The sequence below is a fragment of the Rousettus aegyptiacus genome, unplaced genomic scaffold (genome assembly GCF_014176215.1).
Source record: "Rousettus aegyptiacus isolate mRouAeg1 unplaced genomic scaffold, mRouAeg1.p scaffold_m13_p_5, whole genome shotgun sequence".
Classification (NCBI taxonomy): Eukaryota; Metazoa; Chordata; class Mammalia; order Chiroptera; family Pteropodidae; genus Rousettus; species Rousettus aegyptiacus.
In genome coordinates, this window is record NW_023416308.1 from 116,732,443 (window position 1) to 116,746,613 (window position 14,171).

Below are 14,171 nucleotides of genomic sequence, written 5' to 3' on the forward strand. Positions count from 1 at the left end.
GCTAAGTGGTTTGAGGAGGTGTGGCTGGAAGCGTTCTGTGTGGTTTCCCTAACGCCAGACGTGTAGACAGTCAAAAATACCAGTTTAATGAGCTTATAAATTCGGAGTGACTCTTCACATCTTACAGTGAGGTCTGGGGTTCAACTATTTCACCTTTGAAATCAAAGGGGCGGCTACCGGGTGTTCACATCCTGACACTTCCTCCAGAGGCTGCTCGGAGCGTTTCTTACTCACAGTTTATCCTTCTCCCCAGGCCACTGACCCAAACAATTTAGCCCCCCGTTTTGCAGATGGCCATTACAACTCCAAAGATGTTTTCCAATGTTCGATCTCTTTCCTTCCCCCCTCAGTCTGCTACTTAAAATATCTCTTACACGGTACCGATACCCTTTGGAGACCTACGGGCTTCTTATAAGAGATGGGGACTTGTTCTGGTTCCGTTCTCTCACGCTCACGTTCAAAGCACTCTAATCACACTAATCATTGTTTCCTATTGTGCTTTTCTAGCCTTTTCTCTCTATGGTATTTCTAAACATTGATTTAATTGAACTTAAAAGATATTTCACATAACGCGCCCCAGTGTGGGCAAACAAATAACGTAAACAGCGTCTCGCCGACGGGGTAAGTCTAATGCGGGAAGCCACGCTCTCAGTATCGTCCCACATGTGACTACGAATCCAGAACAGCCACCGGGGCTCCCGCCAGACACAAGTGGGTGACGTCATTCACCTGGGGCTTCGCCACCCTGGCCGGATGTAAAGGCGCTTTCCCCTTCCAGTCTGTTTGTCCTTGGAAACTAACACTGGGATATGCCGCTTCAATATCTTACTCTCTTCCTGGTCCGGGCCAGCCCAGACACTGAGGTGGAACGAGCCTGCGGCTGAACGCTTTGTCGCCGCTTTTTCCGGAGTTTCCGGCCAGCCGCGCTGGTGTTCAGGGCTACATGGGACCTCGCTGTCCTTTACCAGGGAACTATCTACTGATTAAACAGACAGCCAGACAACGTTATACTCAGGGCAACGACATATACTCCTCCAGCCCTTTGTCCCCAAGATGAGAGTATTTAGAGTTAATTTCTCACTGAGGATAACAGCAACGTTCTCCTCACACCCCAAGGTGGACTTCTTCACCCACGGCCACCCCCCGGACGTCCCCCCCAAGTCTGGCATCCGCCCCATCACACGGCCTGAGCCTCCGACGTGAGCTCCGGTTTTGCCGACCTGTCGTTCTCGTGGGGTGCCCTGGGCTCCTGAGGGTATAACCAAGACAAAAGAGAAATCCTAATCTTGTGTAATGCTGGTCGCCTAGTAGAATTAAGATAAAGGGAACTTGGAAGAGCCATCATGATGTCCAAAGAATTCGTGGTGCACAAGTTCCCACCGCCACTCTCCCACCCCCAGCTGGTTGGAGGCACAGACCCGCCCTTGCCCAGGCCGATTTCACTCTGCCAGATAGGCATCAGCGAGCTGAGCTATTTCCCTCCCGACTGAGTCAGGGCCCAACTGGCCACCTCCCTGGGCTCCTCAGAGACATCGCCAAGTAGAAGTCCTTTTTTAGGAGGTGATAGTACCCTTCAGGAAGCCTAGCATCACCCCAGAAGCCATGTCCCTACCCCTCTGCCTTTGGCAGGTACAGAGGGAAGACTCAGGAGGGAGGGCCGTCCTGGGATGTAGCTAGCAGCCCAGGCCCGGTAAGGAACAGTTCCCGGAGGGCAAGAAGGCCCGAGAGGCGCAGGTCTGCTGCATGGGGCTGAGCTGGAAGGCTGAGCGAGAAACCGGATGATGAAACAGAAACGCATTCTTGGTGGAGATCAAACTCTGAGATTAGGATAGCATGAGAAACTTTCGTTTTCTCTTTTCTTCGTTAGCCCTCGTCCAGACGCAAGAGAAGTGACAAGCACTGGGTTCTGATTCCGTGCCAGGTCAGGCCACACGTGGACGGACCGTTCTGCTTATACACGTATCAAATCTAACCGATAAACATGTCGACGTGACATTCATTGAGGGTTCTGACGAAGGAAAAACAGCAACAAGGAGCTGTGAGAGTCTCTGCCTTTAGGAGCTCCTGTGGGACTGATCAGGCCAGTGTGAATACGCCTGGCTTTATACACCTGCCCGTAACAGAGTCTGCACAGACCAGACTTTTATAAATGGGAACCTCGGCCCACACTGACTCACTGGGCAACCAAACCTTTATTTTCGCTTAAGAACGTCTCTCACCGGTGACAGCTTTTGACAGCAGGCCTTCAGTTTTTCTGACCTCCCTCCCGTAAGCCCAAGGACGACTCTACAGTAAAGTGAAGACCACTTCTGCAAAGCGAGTCTGTCCTCCCAAATTTGTTTGCCTTGGCTGGGACCGGCATCGATCATTTTTTTTTCTAGAATTGATCTGCACTGCATATCCCATTCTCTTTTCGTCTTTTTTTTTTTTTTTTAATTACCAAAGAAGAGGCTTGCCACTGAAACCGCAAAAAATTAATGAATCTCTGTCTCGCCTCACCGAAAATTCTTTAAGGTCCCACAGATACGAGCAATAGTTACCGGAGGGCATGCACTGTAGGGAACGAGGACTCAGACTCAGACGTGAGGCCGGTGCAGGAGGCGTTGGGGTCCCGGCTCCGCCGCGCCGCCTCAGGTCAAGGTCAGCCCTGAGGAGATAATGCCTGTCACTGTCACTGCCCACGGGCCTCTCCGGCGACCGCGTGTTCAGAACTGAGCACTGACGGCAGTCGGATGCGCGGCCTGCCAACGGGCCAGTGTGTCTCCCGTCTCCAAAACTGAGATTGTCGCAGAAAGCCGATGTCACTTGTCTACCGCAGGGGCCTCTCGGTCATTTCTTCCCTCAGTTCTCTCCCCAGCCCACTTCCCAGACACCTGGAATTTATTGCATTAACAAAGCAGACGTTCAGACAGTCCTCCGAATGGACCTGCCCACAATTTTCATTTTCATTTTCCCCACCAAATCGCCCTCCGCTTTTACAAAGAATATGTCAGCAGTAAATGGACATAAATGGCAAGAGGTGTTATCGCGCTTTCCAGATTAAAAAGTAATTATTCCAAAAGAAGAGTTTTCTGGTTAAAATTAAACCACAGTCCAAGAGGTATCAGAACGTGGACTTTGGACAAACACCAAAGAGGACAGTTCTGGGCATCTTCCTGAGACAAAGAGGAAAGAGACTCACTAGAAGGAAGAAATCTTAAATAAGCATATAAAAAAATTAAATAAAATGCTGGAACCTGTTCAACCACTCGACTTCAGTTAGAAGGAGCTTTTTTAACAACATTAGGAAAGCGAAACTAGCTGTGGGTGGGGTGGAAATGCTGCCAGGTCGTTCTGCCTAAAGAAAACCGAAGAGCGCGCCTACATGAGGGACGTGCCGTGGTGGCCCCAGGTGGCACCAGGTGGCCGCGAGGGGGACGCGAGCCGCGGCGCCCCGCCCCGGGGGCTGTACGTTTGTTATGATGATCGCTAGCTCATCAGTTGAGGTGACTTGGGTTACTACTAGCCCTGATTTGTCATTCCACAGCGTGATTAAGAAACAATCATCTAGAAAAACACACGTGTGCACATCAGTGAAGGAAAGGCCCCAGGGAGCTGAGAGCTTGCTGGGTCATGAGGGAGGGGCAGGAGGGCAGGTCTCGGAGATATCCTGCGAGGCGGCTCTGAGACCGGCCTAGCAGCGCCCTCTCCTGGAAATCTGGGAGCACACCACGTGGGCTGGGCGGCTGCGGCCCAACCGCGCGGGTGTCTGTGGGTCTTCTTCCAACCAGGTGTGCCACTGCTCCCTGTAGGACGGAACGCTTTTCACTTGACCAGACAGGTAGCTAAAGTGAAACATTAGATAATAGCTCCGCCAGGTGGCGTTAAGCAGGGCACGAATTTCTAGGTCTCACTTTCCACATCCATGAAATGGGAGCGTCGGAAATCTCTCTCCTTGCGGACCTCAGAGGGTTGTTATCGGGAGGAAAGGAATGAAGTACCGTTTGTATCTTTGCCTGTCTCTCTGTTCTCTGCTCTGACACAATCCAGGTCACTTTCCTCTGAGGTGATCTTTCTCTCCTGTGTCTCTGAACTAAGAACACAATTATAAAAAAAATACATAGTCATGTTATTCTAAGCTGTAAAAGCTAGTGGCTTCTCACTTCTAATAGCTTTAATAACTTCACAAATGTTTCAAACACAATTTTCAAGGCATTTTTGCTTATAAGCATTTATCATAATTTAAGTCAATTTTCTGATAATATATGTTCAGTGTCTAAATCCCTCACTAGATTATGAGTCTCCTCAACGCAGGGACCTGTGCGTCCTCTGTCACTTTTGCATACCCAGTACCAACCCGGTATGGTGCCTACCGTGCAGTAAATGTTCAATAATTATCTGTTGAATAAACAGACGGATGAATCCCCGGAACCGATGAAGGCCGGCCAGGAACAGAAAGGGCGAAGTCAGGCACGGGGGGATCCTTTTTCAAGAGCGTTAACAAACCAATATTAAAAACGGAACAGCAGGGCCATGAAAGTTTTGAAGCTGGAGAGAGGCAGTGGTCACACGACAGTGTGAATGCACTCGATGTCACTGGAGTTTATACTTTAAAATCAATTACACATTACGTGAATTTCCCCTTAATCGTAAAGAAAACGAAAGGGCAGAATGTCATATAATCGTTACAATCCATGACGATTTAGACACGCTACAAATACTCGATGAGGTCAACATACAGAGAATAACTTTTATACCATGCTTGATGGCTGACATAAATATTTCCACACAAATGATTTCATTTGTTCCTCCCAACAAGCCCACGGGCTTGCAGACGAGGACAGCCAGGAGCACGGATGTTCAGTTAGTGACTTCCTGTTCTCCAAACAGGGCAGGATCACTTGCTGCCACTCAGAGGCTCTGTCCTTGCTGCCCCCTGCCTGGGAAGGACTTCCTCCAAACATCTGCTTCTTCTCCCTCACCTCCTTCTGGGCCCTGTTTGAGAGTCACCGCATCAGAAAGGACTTCCTCAACGACCCCATCTAAAAGATCACACACTCACACACCTCTGTTACTCTTCCTTACCCTGCTTAGCTTTTCTTCAAAATTCTTTGCTCATGTCACATATTGATACAATTTTTCTGTCTCCTTCCCACAATAGCACAGGCTCTCAGAGATCAGGAATATTTGTCAGTTTTTTTCTCTGTTATAATCCTGACATCTGGAATAGGGCCTGGCAAATAATAGGTGCTTACTAAATATTTGTTAAATGAATGAATAAGTAGTAGAATTGTACCATAAGCTGAGCTGGCTCTTTTGGGGGAAACTAGGCTTTTTAGGCCACACCACAAAAATGAAATTATAATGAGAGTGAGATAAATCACTAGTTGTTAATGTACTATAACAAAGTGCTACCTTATTCACAAATGAGTCCCTGTGTGCACCTCTCATCCCCAAGGGAAGGGCACCTGTCTCTTGTATCCTTGGCTCTTGGGACAGTGCTAACCACAGTATCATGCATTTGTCTGCATGATGTCAATAAGGACAGAGGATTCTGAGCCATACAGACATGAACAGAACTGGCCACGACACACGTCCCGGTCCCACCCTAGGCATGCACATAGGGGGTGGGGAGCCTCTAAGGAAGAGAAGAAGGAGGAAGCAGAAGGAGGAAGGAGAATGAGCTCGGAGGGGGTCAGAGTCCAAGAAGCAGCCAACTGTGACCTTGCAAGCCCTGTGTATTCTGTGTAGAAATGGCTCTGACACCAAATCGGGCTGTAATGCAAACGCTGTACAAATGACCCTAGCTCCCTGGGGAAAGCGGGCAGGGCTGGCTTCTTAGCGTTAGGTCAGTGAGGTCCGACAGGATGATGTCCCTTGTGAGATGGAGAGTGAATCTTTGAGACCCAGTGGCCATCCCAGAATAATGTCCTGTGGCCTCTGAGAAATTCGTGCCCAGCGGCCACAGCCACCTTCCTCCAGTTCCTGAATCAGGGGCCCAGGCCAAGCATGATGGAAAACTGTCTGGCGTCACACAGGATTAGGAGTCAAACTCCTGAAGCTCTGCTGTCAGCTCTATTTCTTGCACCTGTTTGAATCTGTGTCTGTAAGTGCAATTTACAAATTGCAAACAAACTCACATGAACATAAAATCTGTCATCTGTCCAACCTGATCATTGCCAAGGGGAGGAGGGGGGAGAGGGTGATCGTTACATCTTAAAGGTAACAAAATATTTAATATAAACAAATACTTATTTGCCTTCCTGTGCCTCATACTTTAACTTAATGGTACAGAAACATGTTTTCAACCTTTAATAAATCATAAAACTTTAAAAAAATACCTTGCGACTGAATTTCTGCAGAAAATTCCAAGCTATGTAAGCTATGGTGTGTGTGTACACACACACACACACACACACACACACACACACACGTATTTTCCCCAAAAGCTTCCTTATAATACACTCAAAGTGCACAGCGCCAAAGTCAAGCAAATTATCAATTACAAATCAAATTAAACAGAAAAAAATCACAGCATAATCTGTATAGCTGCCACTACTTTTGCAATTTTACACAGTACGACTGACATTTTATTTTAATTGCCATTGGTTTCGGGAACTGCGATCACTCACTCACCTTTGTCCCGCATCCCCTGGGCTTAACCTTCCCTCCCATGGGCACTCGAGTATGGGTAGGTATGTAGTTTTTTTCAATTTCCACAGCATAAAGGAAAAAAACAAACAAACAAACAAAGCAAAACACACTGTTGTTTTTATCTTATATTGTATTCCCCAAAGCTCAAAAAAAAAAAAAAGTATTTAGCCATCGATGGAGTCCTGGGCTTGACACGAAACTAAATGCACAAGCACAGCCATGCATTAAGCTGGACCAGCCTGTGGTCCAGCGGTGCAAACTCGGGCACCTGTGGAGGCAGGCAGGGCCCCCAGGCAGGCTCTGGCTGACTCGGGAGCACAGGCTCCAGCTAAAGGAAAGGCCGACAGGCAGCAAGGACAGACTAAGAGTGCATTTGAACAAAAGCCAAACAATAACGTCACTTTTCATACATCCTGTTGCAAGCAACAGGGCTCTTTGGGAATAAGTGCAGGAAGAATAGGATAATGAAAATAAATAACATCACTGAGGAGCCCTGAATTCCCTGAAACGTGTGCATTTTAGTTCATTTTGGTAAAAAAGGAAATCATAAAGTTCTAGCTATCTAGATGATTGAAAATATCTGCACTTACAAGGTGGCTGCCACTTGTCACGGTGTCTTGATCTTCACTTTTTCTTTCTGCATCTGATAGTCCCAGGAGAAAATGTAATCCAGCCAAACAAGAAGTCCTGTGATTTGGTTCGCAGTGCAATCTGAGACCCGCACCACCGATAACTATCCATCTTGACCTCGTGCCTGTGCAAGCCACTGCTAGGAGACGCAACAGTTCCTCGCCATAGAGGACTAGGAGCGGGTGATCTCAGGAAGACAGAAATCTGGGAGAGAAAATAAACATCATTGTTTTCTGGCATGGATGGTCTTGAAAACTTGCCACTGACATGCTGCTCATTCAACACGTTCACGGAGCGAATGGAAGGGGCGTTGCACAGCCTCATACCCCGCCCGCGGGAAGGCTCAGAGACCTTGCTTTGACCAGCGAGAAAATCAAGGTGTGAGGCTTGTCTTGTGAGAATGGACCTGGCCACCGGGCAGAGTGCTTTCTAGTGTGGCTCTGGGGTCAGGGCCCGGTCCTGGCGGTTTCTGGTCGGGAGAGTAGGTAGAGTAATAGTTCCTATCACAAAGGGTTGCTGGGAAGATTAAAGGATAGAGAACATGTAAAGTGCTTAGCATGGTGCCTATGAAATTATTCTGATTATTCCAAGAATTCAGTAAATGTTAGCTATCATCATGTGTCAAAAAGATCCTACGACTAGACTTGCACCTTCTGTAGCTTATCTTTACAACTCTGCCCATACCCAGTATCTCTAGTTTATTGTCTAACCACAGGATCAGAGTTCTTAGAGAAGGAACAAGCTATAAACTTCTGACCAATAAGTAAGCAGAAATACAGGAGAAGAAAACAGGCTGCGTGCACACATCTGATTGTGTACAAAGACTCCAGCATAACAATCGATCTGGACTCTCAGCTGCCATGCCCGAAGGCAGAAAGCAAAGGGGCAGGCCTTCAGACTGCTGAGGGAAAGTTCTGTACCTTGACAAAGCTCAAGAATAGAATAAAGACATTTTTAGGCATCTGAGGCTTCGAAAAATGTGAGACGTTCTAAGAAACAGGGTCAATTATTACAGCAATATCGAGACAGGTGGAGTCACTGCATGTGATGGACTGCCTCGTACCATAAATACATGCTGAGTGTCTCCTATGTGTTAGTTAGACAGCGCCCTAGAATGGGTAATACACTGATTCCCTCGTGCAGGAAATAAAAAAGCAACTACAGAAGGACAACTCTGGGTTGGAGAGTAAAAAGTACTACAGGGAAAAAGAAACCAGACCTATAGCCCAAACTTCCGGTATATGAGATCCACAGCAGCTAGAAGAACAGACTGAACGGCACCATCGGACGCAATCAGATAAATCCAGAATGCTGGACATCTATATGAACACGGGCCTGAAATGCGTTAAACAGTCAGAGTTGTTAAAAACGGAATGAGAGGGATATTAATGTCGATGTAGAAGAGTTAACCATCATATTCGATGTATGAGCCCCAGTTGGATCCGGAGCCAAGGAAAACATTATAAGAGATATTTTTGAGATAAGGAAGGACAATTGAATATAGATTGAATATTAGATGACATAAAGGCATTATTCTTAATTTTAATTTATTAAATTAAAAAATTTAAAATATAAAAATGTATTGAATTAAAAATTTAAAAATATATGAATTTTTAAAATTAAATCTACTTAGGTATTATGGACATGTAGGAGAATACCTTTATTTTTAGGAGATATGTGATAAAGTATACAGAGATAAAGCAAATAGAGTAAACTGTTAGCAATTGTTCAGTCTAGCTAGAGAATATTTTGTTGTTCGTTGCTCTAATTTTCCAACTTTTCTGTATATATTAGAATGTCCGGTGTAAAAAGCTGGATAAAAAAGAATGGAAGAGAATATTTAGAAAAAGTAAGTGTAACAACTTTTTGGAGGAATTCTCCAGTAAAGAGAGGATATTAGTTTCCCAGAGCTGCTGTAACAAATTACCACGAACGGTGGGGCTTGAAAGAGTAGAAATTTATTCTCTCACAGTTCTGGAGGCCAGAAGTCCAAAGTCAAGGTGTTGGCAGAGGCCACACTACCTACAGAGGCTCTAGAAAAAAATCTGTTCTTTGCCCTTCCAACTTCTGACTGTCAGTATTCCTAGGCTCGTGGCTACGTCCCTTCATTATCTACCTCTGGGGTCACATTGCCTCCTCTTCTCCTGTCTGTGTCTGATCCCCTGTCTCCCTCAGATAAGGACACTTGTGTTGCCATTTGGGACTCACCCATATATTCCAGAATAAGCTCCTCCTGTCAAGTTATTAATGCCATCACATCTTTTGCCATATAAGGCAATATTCACTCTTCTGACATATAAGGCAATACTCACAGGTTCTTGGGATTAGAAGGTGAATATACCTCTGGAGGGCCACTTTTGTGCCTACCACAGGGAGCAAAAAAATACAGTATGTAGAGAGAAATGTGGGCTCAAGAAAGATTTTGTGGGTTTTTAAGAAGATACAGAACCGATTTAGTAGAGGCTGTTTATACGGCAGTAGTACGAGAGCAGCATACTTTATTTGCTTCTTGTGTTAACCACTTTCACACAAGAAAATTCATAAAAATAGCGAGTTACCCACGAGATGAAAATTAGGATCACTCTTTGAGAATTCAATTAAGAACAATGAAAATGTAATGGAGGAGACTCTTTGTCAAACATGGAAGACTGAACACATTCATATGTTTATCTCCAAATCCCACCAAGTGATAATAACTTAATAAATATAATATAAAGCCCAAAAGATAGAGAACAGGAGAGCAAACAACGGCGGGTCAGAGAGGTCACCTTTTAGAGACGGAGTGGGGATTAATAGCAGAGAGCAGGAAGCTGGAACTTACATGCTCATAGAGGGGAATATAAACAAGAGTAATAGTTCACTCCACTCATCCCCCCAAAAGTTCAGGACCTGGAGGGACCAGATATCCCAGATGGAAGGAGAAAGGCACGGGGCCGAAAACAAGCCAATTGTTTAGAAGTCTGTATAGAAAGCAGTTGAACCCACAATTCCCCTCTCCAACCCTTTTTAGCCTGGCAACGACGCCCTGCAGGATACCAGAGGGTTTATGTTCTGGAGAAAGTGAATCTGCAAAATAGCGACTCAGGGACACCAGGCCCAGCTGAAGGTAGTGGCGAGCACTTAGTTGAAAATAGAAGGACCGGGTGGAAATATGCGTGCTAAATGTTAGAGCCGCAACCCTATTCCCCCCGCCTTGCTGCCAGAGCCTCGACAGTGGTGGCTGTGCCAATATTCCCCAGGTAGGGGAGTGGAGAATTCTTCTCTGGAGACACTGAATAGTTCCTGCAATGTGATCTACAGAGCCTGATGTTTGAGGGTGCCTAATAGAAAACCTTAGAATGAAAACCATCGATTAGCAAGCCCCATCTGTATGCATACAGTTTCAAATGAGCTCTACTTTAGTGTTTTAGTCCTAAATATGAATAGACAAAGATCCAACATTTGAGGAAAACCTTCAACAACACACACGTGCACAGACACACACACACACAACCAGAAAAGGGGAAAAGAATTGAGAGGAAACAATGTGGGAAGCAGAAGAAAACTTAAAAACAGGAAAATTCCTTGGAAAGCTAAGAAAACATGTACACGAAACAAAAAACAGAAATGCTATATGTGTATACACACAAGCAATCCGTGAACACGAGAGTTAAAATAGAAAATTCAATAGAAAGGATAAGAAGATAAAGTGAAACTGTCCAGAGTAGAACAAAGAGAGAAGGAGAAAGCAGGGAAAAAAGGTAGAGCTATAATTCGGGCTCCAGTATCCTGTGGTAGAACCACAGAAAGTGGGAGGAAAGTGCAGGTTGAGCCTTGGAGTGGTGGAAAACAGGTCCTTTACATAGGGAAGGAAACAGGTCATGTCCGTAGAATCGGAGGAGAAGGAGGAGGAAGAGGGGAAGGAAGAGGAGGAGGAGGACAAAACCGCACTTATAATAAACAGTAATACTTGGAAGTTAGAAGACAGTGGGGTCAGGCCTTTAAAATTCTAAAGGAAAAACATTTCCAACTTAAAATCCCATACCAAGCTAAACTATCAATCAACTATAAGAGAAAAATCCGTATTTTCAGACAGATAAGATGTCGCAAAGTTTATCAACCCCCCTCCCCCGTGGTCACTTTCTCTGGAAGCTGTTGAATGATATGACGATCCAGCCCAGAACAGGAGAAGTATTAGGAAGCCCAGGAAAGTAGCTTTGGAGCAAGCCTAGCACGCAGCCGCCCTACGTCAGACCCAAAGGATGAAGGGCTCTCTAAGAAAGAAACTGCTGGGGAAAAAATGGAATTGATGGATTATCTGTTAGGTCTGACTATATGAACAGAAATGTCACACGAGGTTTATAGATCTTTCAGAGCATTGGGGGGAAATTAGCAAAGGGTATGTAGAAAACAATTAAAAAACATGAGGCTATTATAAATTTGCGTTATGATACTTATATTATGATATAACGAAGTTTCTACTCCTTAGATATTTTACAGATTTTAAAAAGTACATGGAGGAAAAAGGGTAAATTATCCCTTTCATCCTAACTATCCATGACTGCTTTTTGCCACCTCTTACATCTCTATTCGAGAAACAAATAGAATGTTACAGCCTAAGTCTTGATATTGCTATCTTGACAGTGGGCACTCAGGGAGTCTTCTCTCTTCCCTGGGATGACAGTGGATAGTAGGTGGCATGAGGAAGACATAAAAAAAAAAAAAATTCCCAAAGGAGACAGACATAAGGGCAAAAGCCCATGTGACTAGGTGAATAACTAAAAATCAAAGATGAAATCAATAATAGTACAAAGAAATGACACAACTTCAAATCAAGTATGAGCAATTCGGATTTGATGTGGAGGTGAGGGTAACCTGTGGAATAACCTAGCAATTATTCTGGATATAATTTTGGGGTTAGAGGGAAGATCAGTGAGGATGGGCTTGGTCCAGAGTCAGCAAGAGGCCTGTTCCTTTAGATTATAAAACTGACCACACGAGAGAGGAGGGTATGGAAACAGTGAAGAAAAGAGCTTTAAAACCCACAAACATCACCAATATTATGAGATTTGGCCTCTTACTTTTCTTCACTTCTCTATTTTCTGATCTCTTTTCTTGCTTTTGTCACTTTAGAGCCTCTCATTCATCTTCAGGATCCTCTTTCAGAAATTCCCTTTGTTCACTCTGGCCTGTATCATCTTCTACAAACTTCATTATCTATCCTTTGTCCTGCTGTAATTTTCCATTTTCTCACTAAATCCTTCTAGCCCATCCTGAATCTATTTTTCAAATATTTCCCTACAAGCTCCTGTCCCATCTCTTCTCCAAGCAACAAATATCCAATTTTCCTTTATCTATCTGCATGTTATCAAATCTTTTCCTTCTCCTCAAAATGTTCCCATCTCCCTTTTTATTACTCTTCTTTGTTTCCTTTGGTCCTGCTCTCCGCCTTCATTCCCAGTACCCAGTACCTCTTCATTCACTCTCTTCTCTTAGGCTCAGAGGCTCTCTGTTCCTCTCTCATATTTATTCCTTCAGGGCCGACAATGTTCTGCTTGGCTCTAACTTCTCCTCTTTGACTTGCACGACTTCCTCTATCTGCTTCTCTTTCCTTCTTTAGCTTCAATCCTTCATCTGCCTCACTGATCAGCATCTTCATCTATAACCTCTTTCTCTTCCATAGGAACAGATTCGTCAGTAATAGTCACTCCACCCAAGACATCCTCCTCGATGTCTACCCCTTCTTCGGTCCCTTCTAGTTCTTGATCACTCCCTTCCACCCTATTGAAAGGAATTTCCATCTCAGCATTAGTAACTTCTGTTACTTTTTCATAACTAGTAACGTCTACCAGTCTTTCAATTTTCTCTTCATTTATGCTCCCCATTCTTGAACCCTTCAACGCCTCTTCACTGGCCCCCGGCTTCTCTCTACCGGTTCCCAGCTCCTCTGTACTTAACTGTAGTTCTTCGCCAGTGGATCTCAAATCCTCTGCAATCATCCCCGGCCTCCCTTCCCTAGACGCCCGCTTGTCTTCCCTAGATCCTCGCTTCTCTCCCCCAAACACCAGCTTCTCTCCACTTGACTTTAGCCTCTCTCTGCTTGAACTCAGCTTCGCTCCACTTGACCTCAGTTTCTCTCCACTCAGCCTCACCTTCTCACCACTTAATCTCAGCTTCTCTCCACTTGACCTCCTCGGTTTCTCTCCACTTGACCTCAGCACCTCCTCACTCTGCTCTAATTTATAGCCTCCAGATCTCATGTCCTCTCCACCGGTTTTCACCCCAGTAGACCTCAACCTCTCTTTAAACACAGACCCCTTCCTAGAGCTTGATGTCCCTGACCTCTCGAATTCAGCCCCTGTATTGCGTCTGAATTCTTGCTTCCCCCACATTTCCTTTGAGTCGTCTTTCCCCAAACCAGCTGAAGCCCGTAATGCATTTGCTACACTGTGTAGTAGCTTCAGATTCAACCCTTCCTGACGCAGGCCTGACTTCTCTACATCTTCCAATCCCCAGTATTCAGACTCATGCTTCTGGTACCACATCCTGGGCTTTGGCGAGTTTCTGCCCAGGAGCTCCATTCTTTTCCCGATCACGATGAGCCCGTTCCAGGGCGTCCACATTTTTTCTCGCAGCATGTGTGCCCCTCTGCTTCCCGGCTCCAGTTGCAAGCACTCGCGGACCCAGGCCTGGCCTTGGGCGCCCTGACCGCGGGTTTTGTCGCGACCCCTCGCCGCCTTGCGCAGCTTACTCAGCTGCTCCCTCATGCTCCAGAGCGGAAATTCAAACGGAACCTCTTCCTCCACTGACAATACCCCTTGTCCTAGTCCCTAGCCCATCACCACCTCCCCTGCTACCCACCCCCTCCCGCCCCACCCACCCTCCCACCCTGCCCGCAGGCCCGCGGCCCCGCCCACCGCCTGGAGGGC

The 14,171-nt window shown here is 45.8% G+C and overlaps 1 protein-coding gene and 1 long non-coding RNA gene across 3 annotated transcripts; both read right to left on the reverse strand.

Annotated features, from left to right (window-relative positions):
- Nucleotides 1-248: 248 nt before the first annotated feature.
- Nucleotides 249-3,108, reverse strand: LOC118603005. The gene is made up of 2 exons (XR_004951083.1): nt 1,613-3,108; nt 249-1,249 (listed from the first exon to the last, which is right to left on the reverse strand). It is a non-coding gene; the product is annotated as an uncharacterized LOC118603005 (long non-coding RNA).
- Nucleotides 3,109-4,706: 1,598 nt separating this feature from the next.
- On the reverse strand, nt 4,707-14,078 carry LOC107497475 (protein Ycf2). 2 transcript variants are annotated; one of them, XM_036221692.1, is made up of 4 exons: nt 12,324-14,078; nt 7,224-7,467; nt 6,616-6,659; nt 4,707-4,974 (listed from the first exon to the last, which is right to left on the reverse strand). In XM_036221692.1, exon 1 carries the CDS (start codon nt 14,007-14,009, stop codon nt 12,882-12,884), a length of 1,128 nt encoding a protein of 375 aa, XP_036077585.1. In that variant the 5' UTR covers nt 14,010-14,078; the 3' UTR covers nt 4,707-4,974; nt 6,616-6,659; nt 7,224-7,467; nt 12,324-12,881. The 2 variants fall into 2 exon arrangements, with proteins under 2 accessions (XP_036077585.1, XP_036077586.1); XM_036221693.1 differs by lacking the exons at nt 4,707-4,974; nt 6,616-6,659; nt 7,224-7,467 and adding an exon at nt 9,613-9,626.
- Nucleotides 14,079-14,171: the final 93 nt, after the last annotated feature.

Excerpts from the sequence above, each read along its gene's own strand:
- LOC107497475 (XM_036221692.1), bottom strand. The coding sequence starts at position 14,009 with ATGAGGGAGCAGCTGAGTAAGCTGCGCAAGGCGGCGAGGGGTCGCGAC.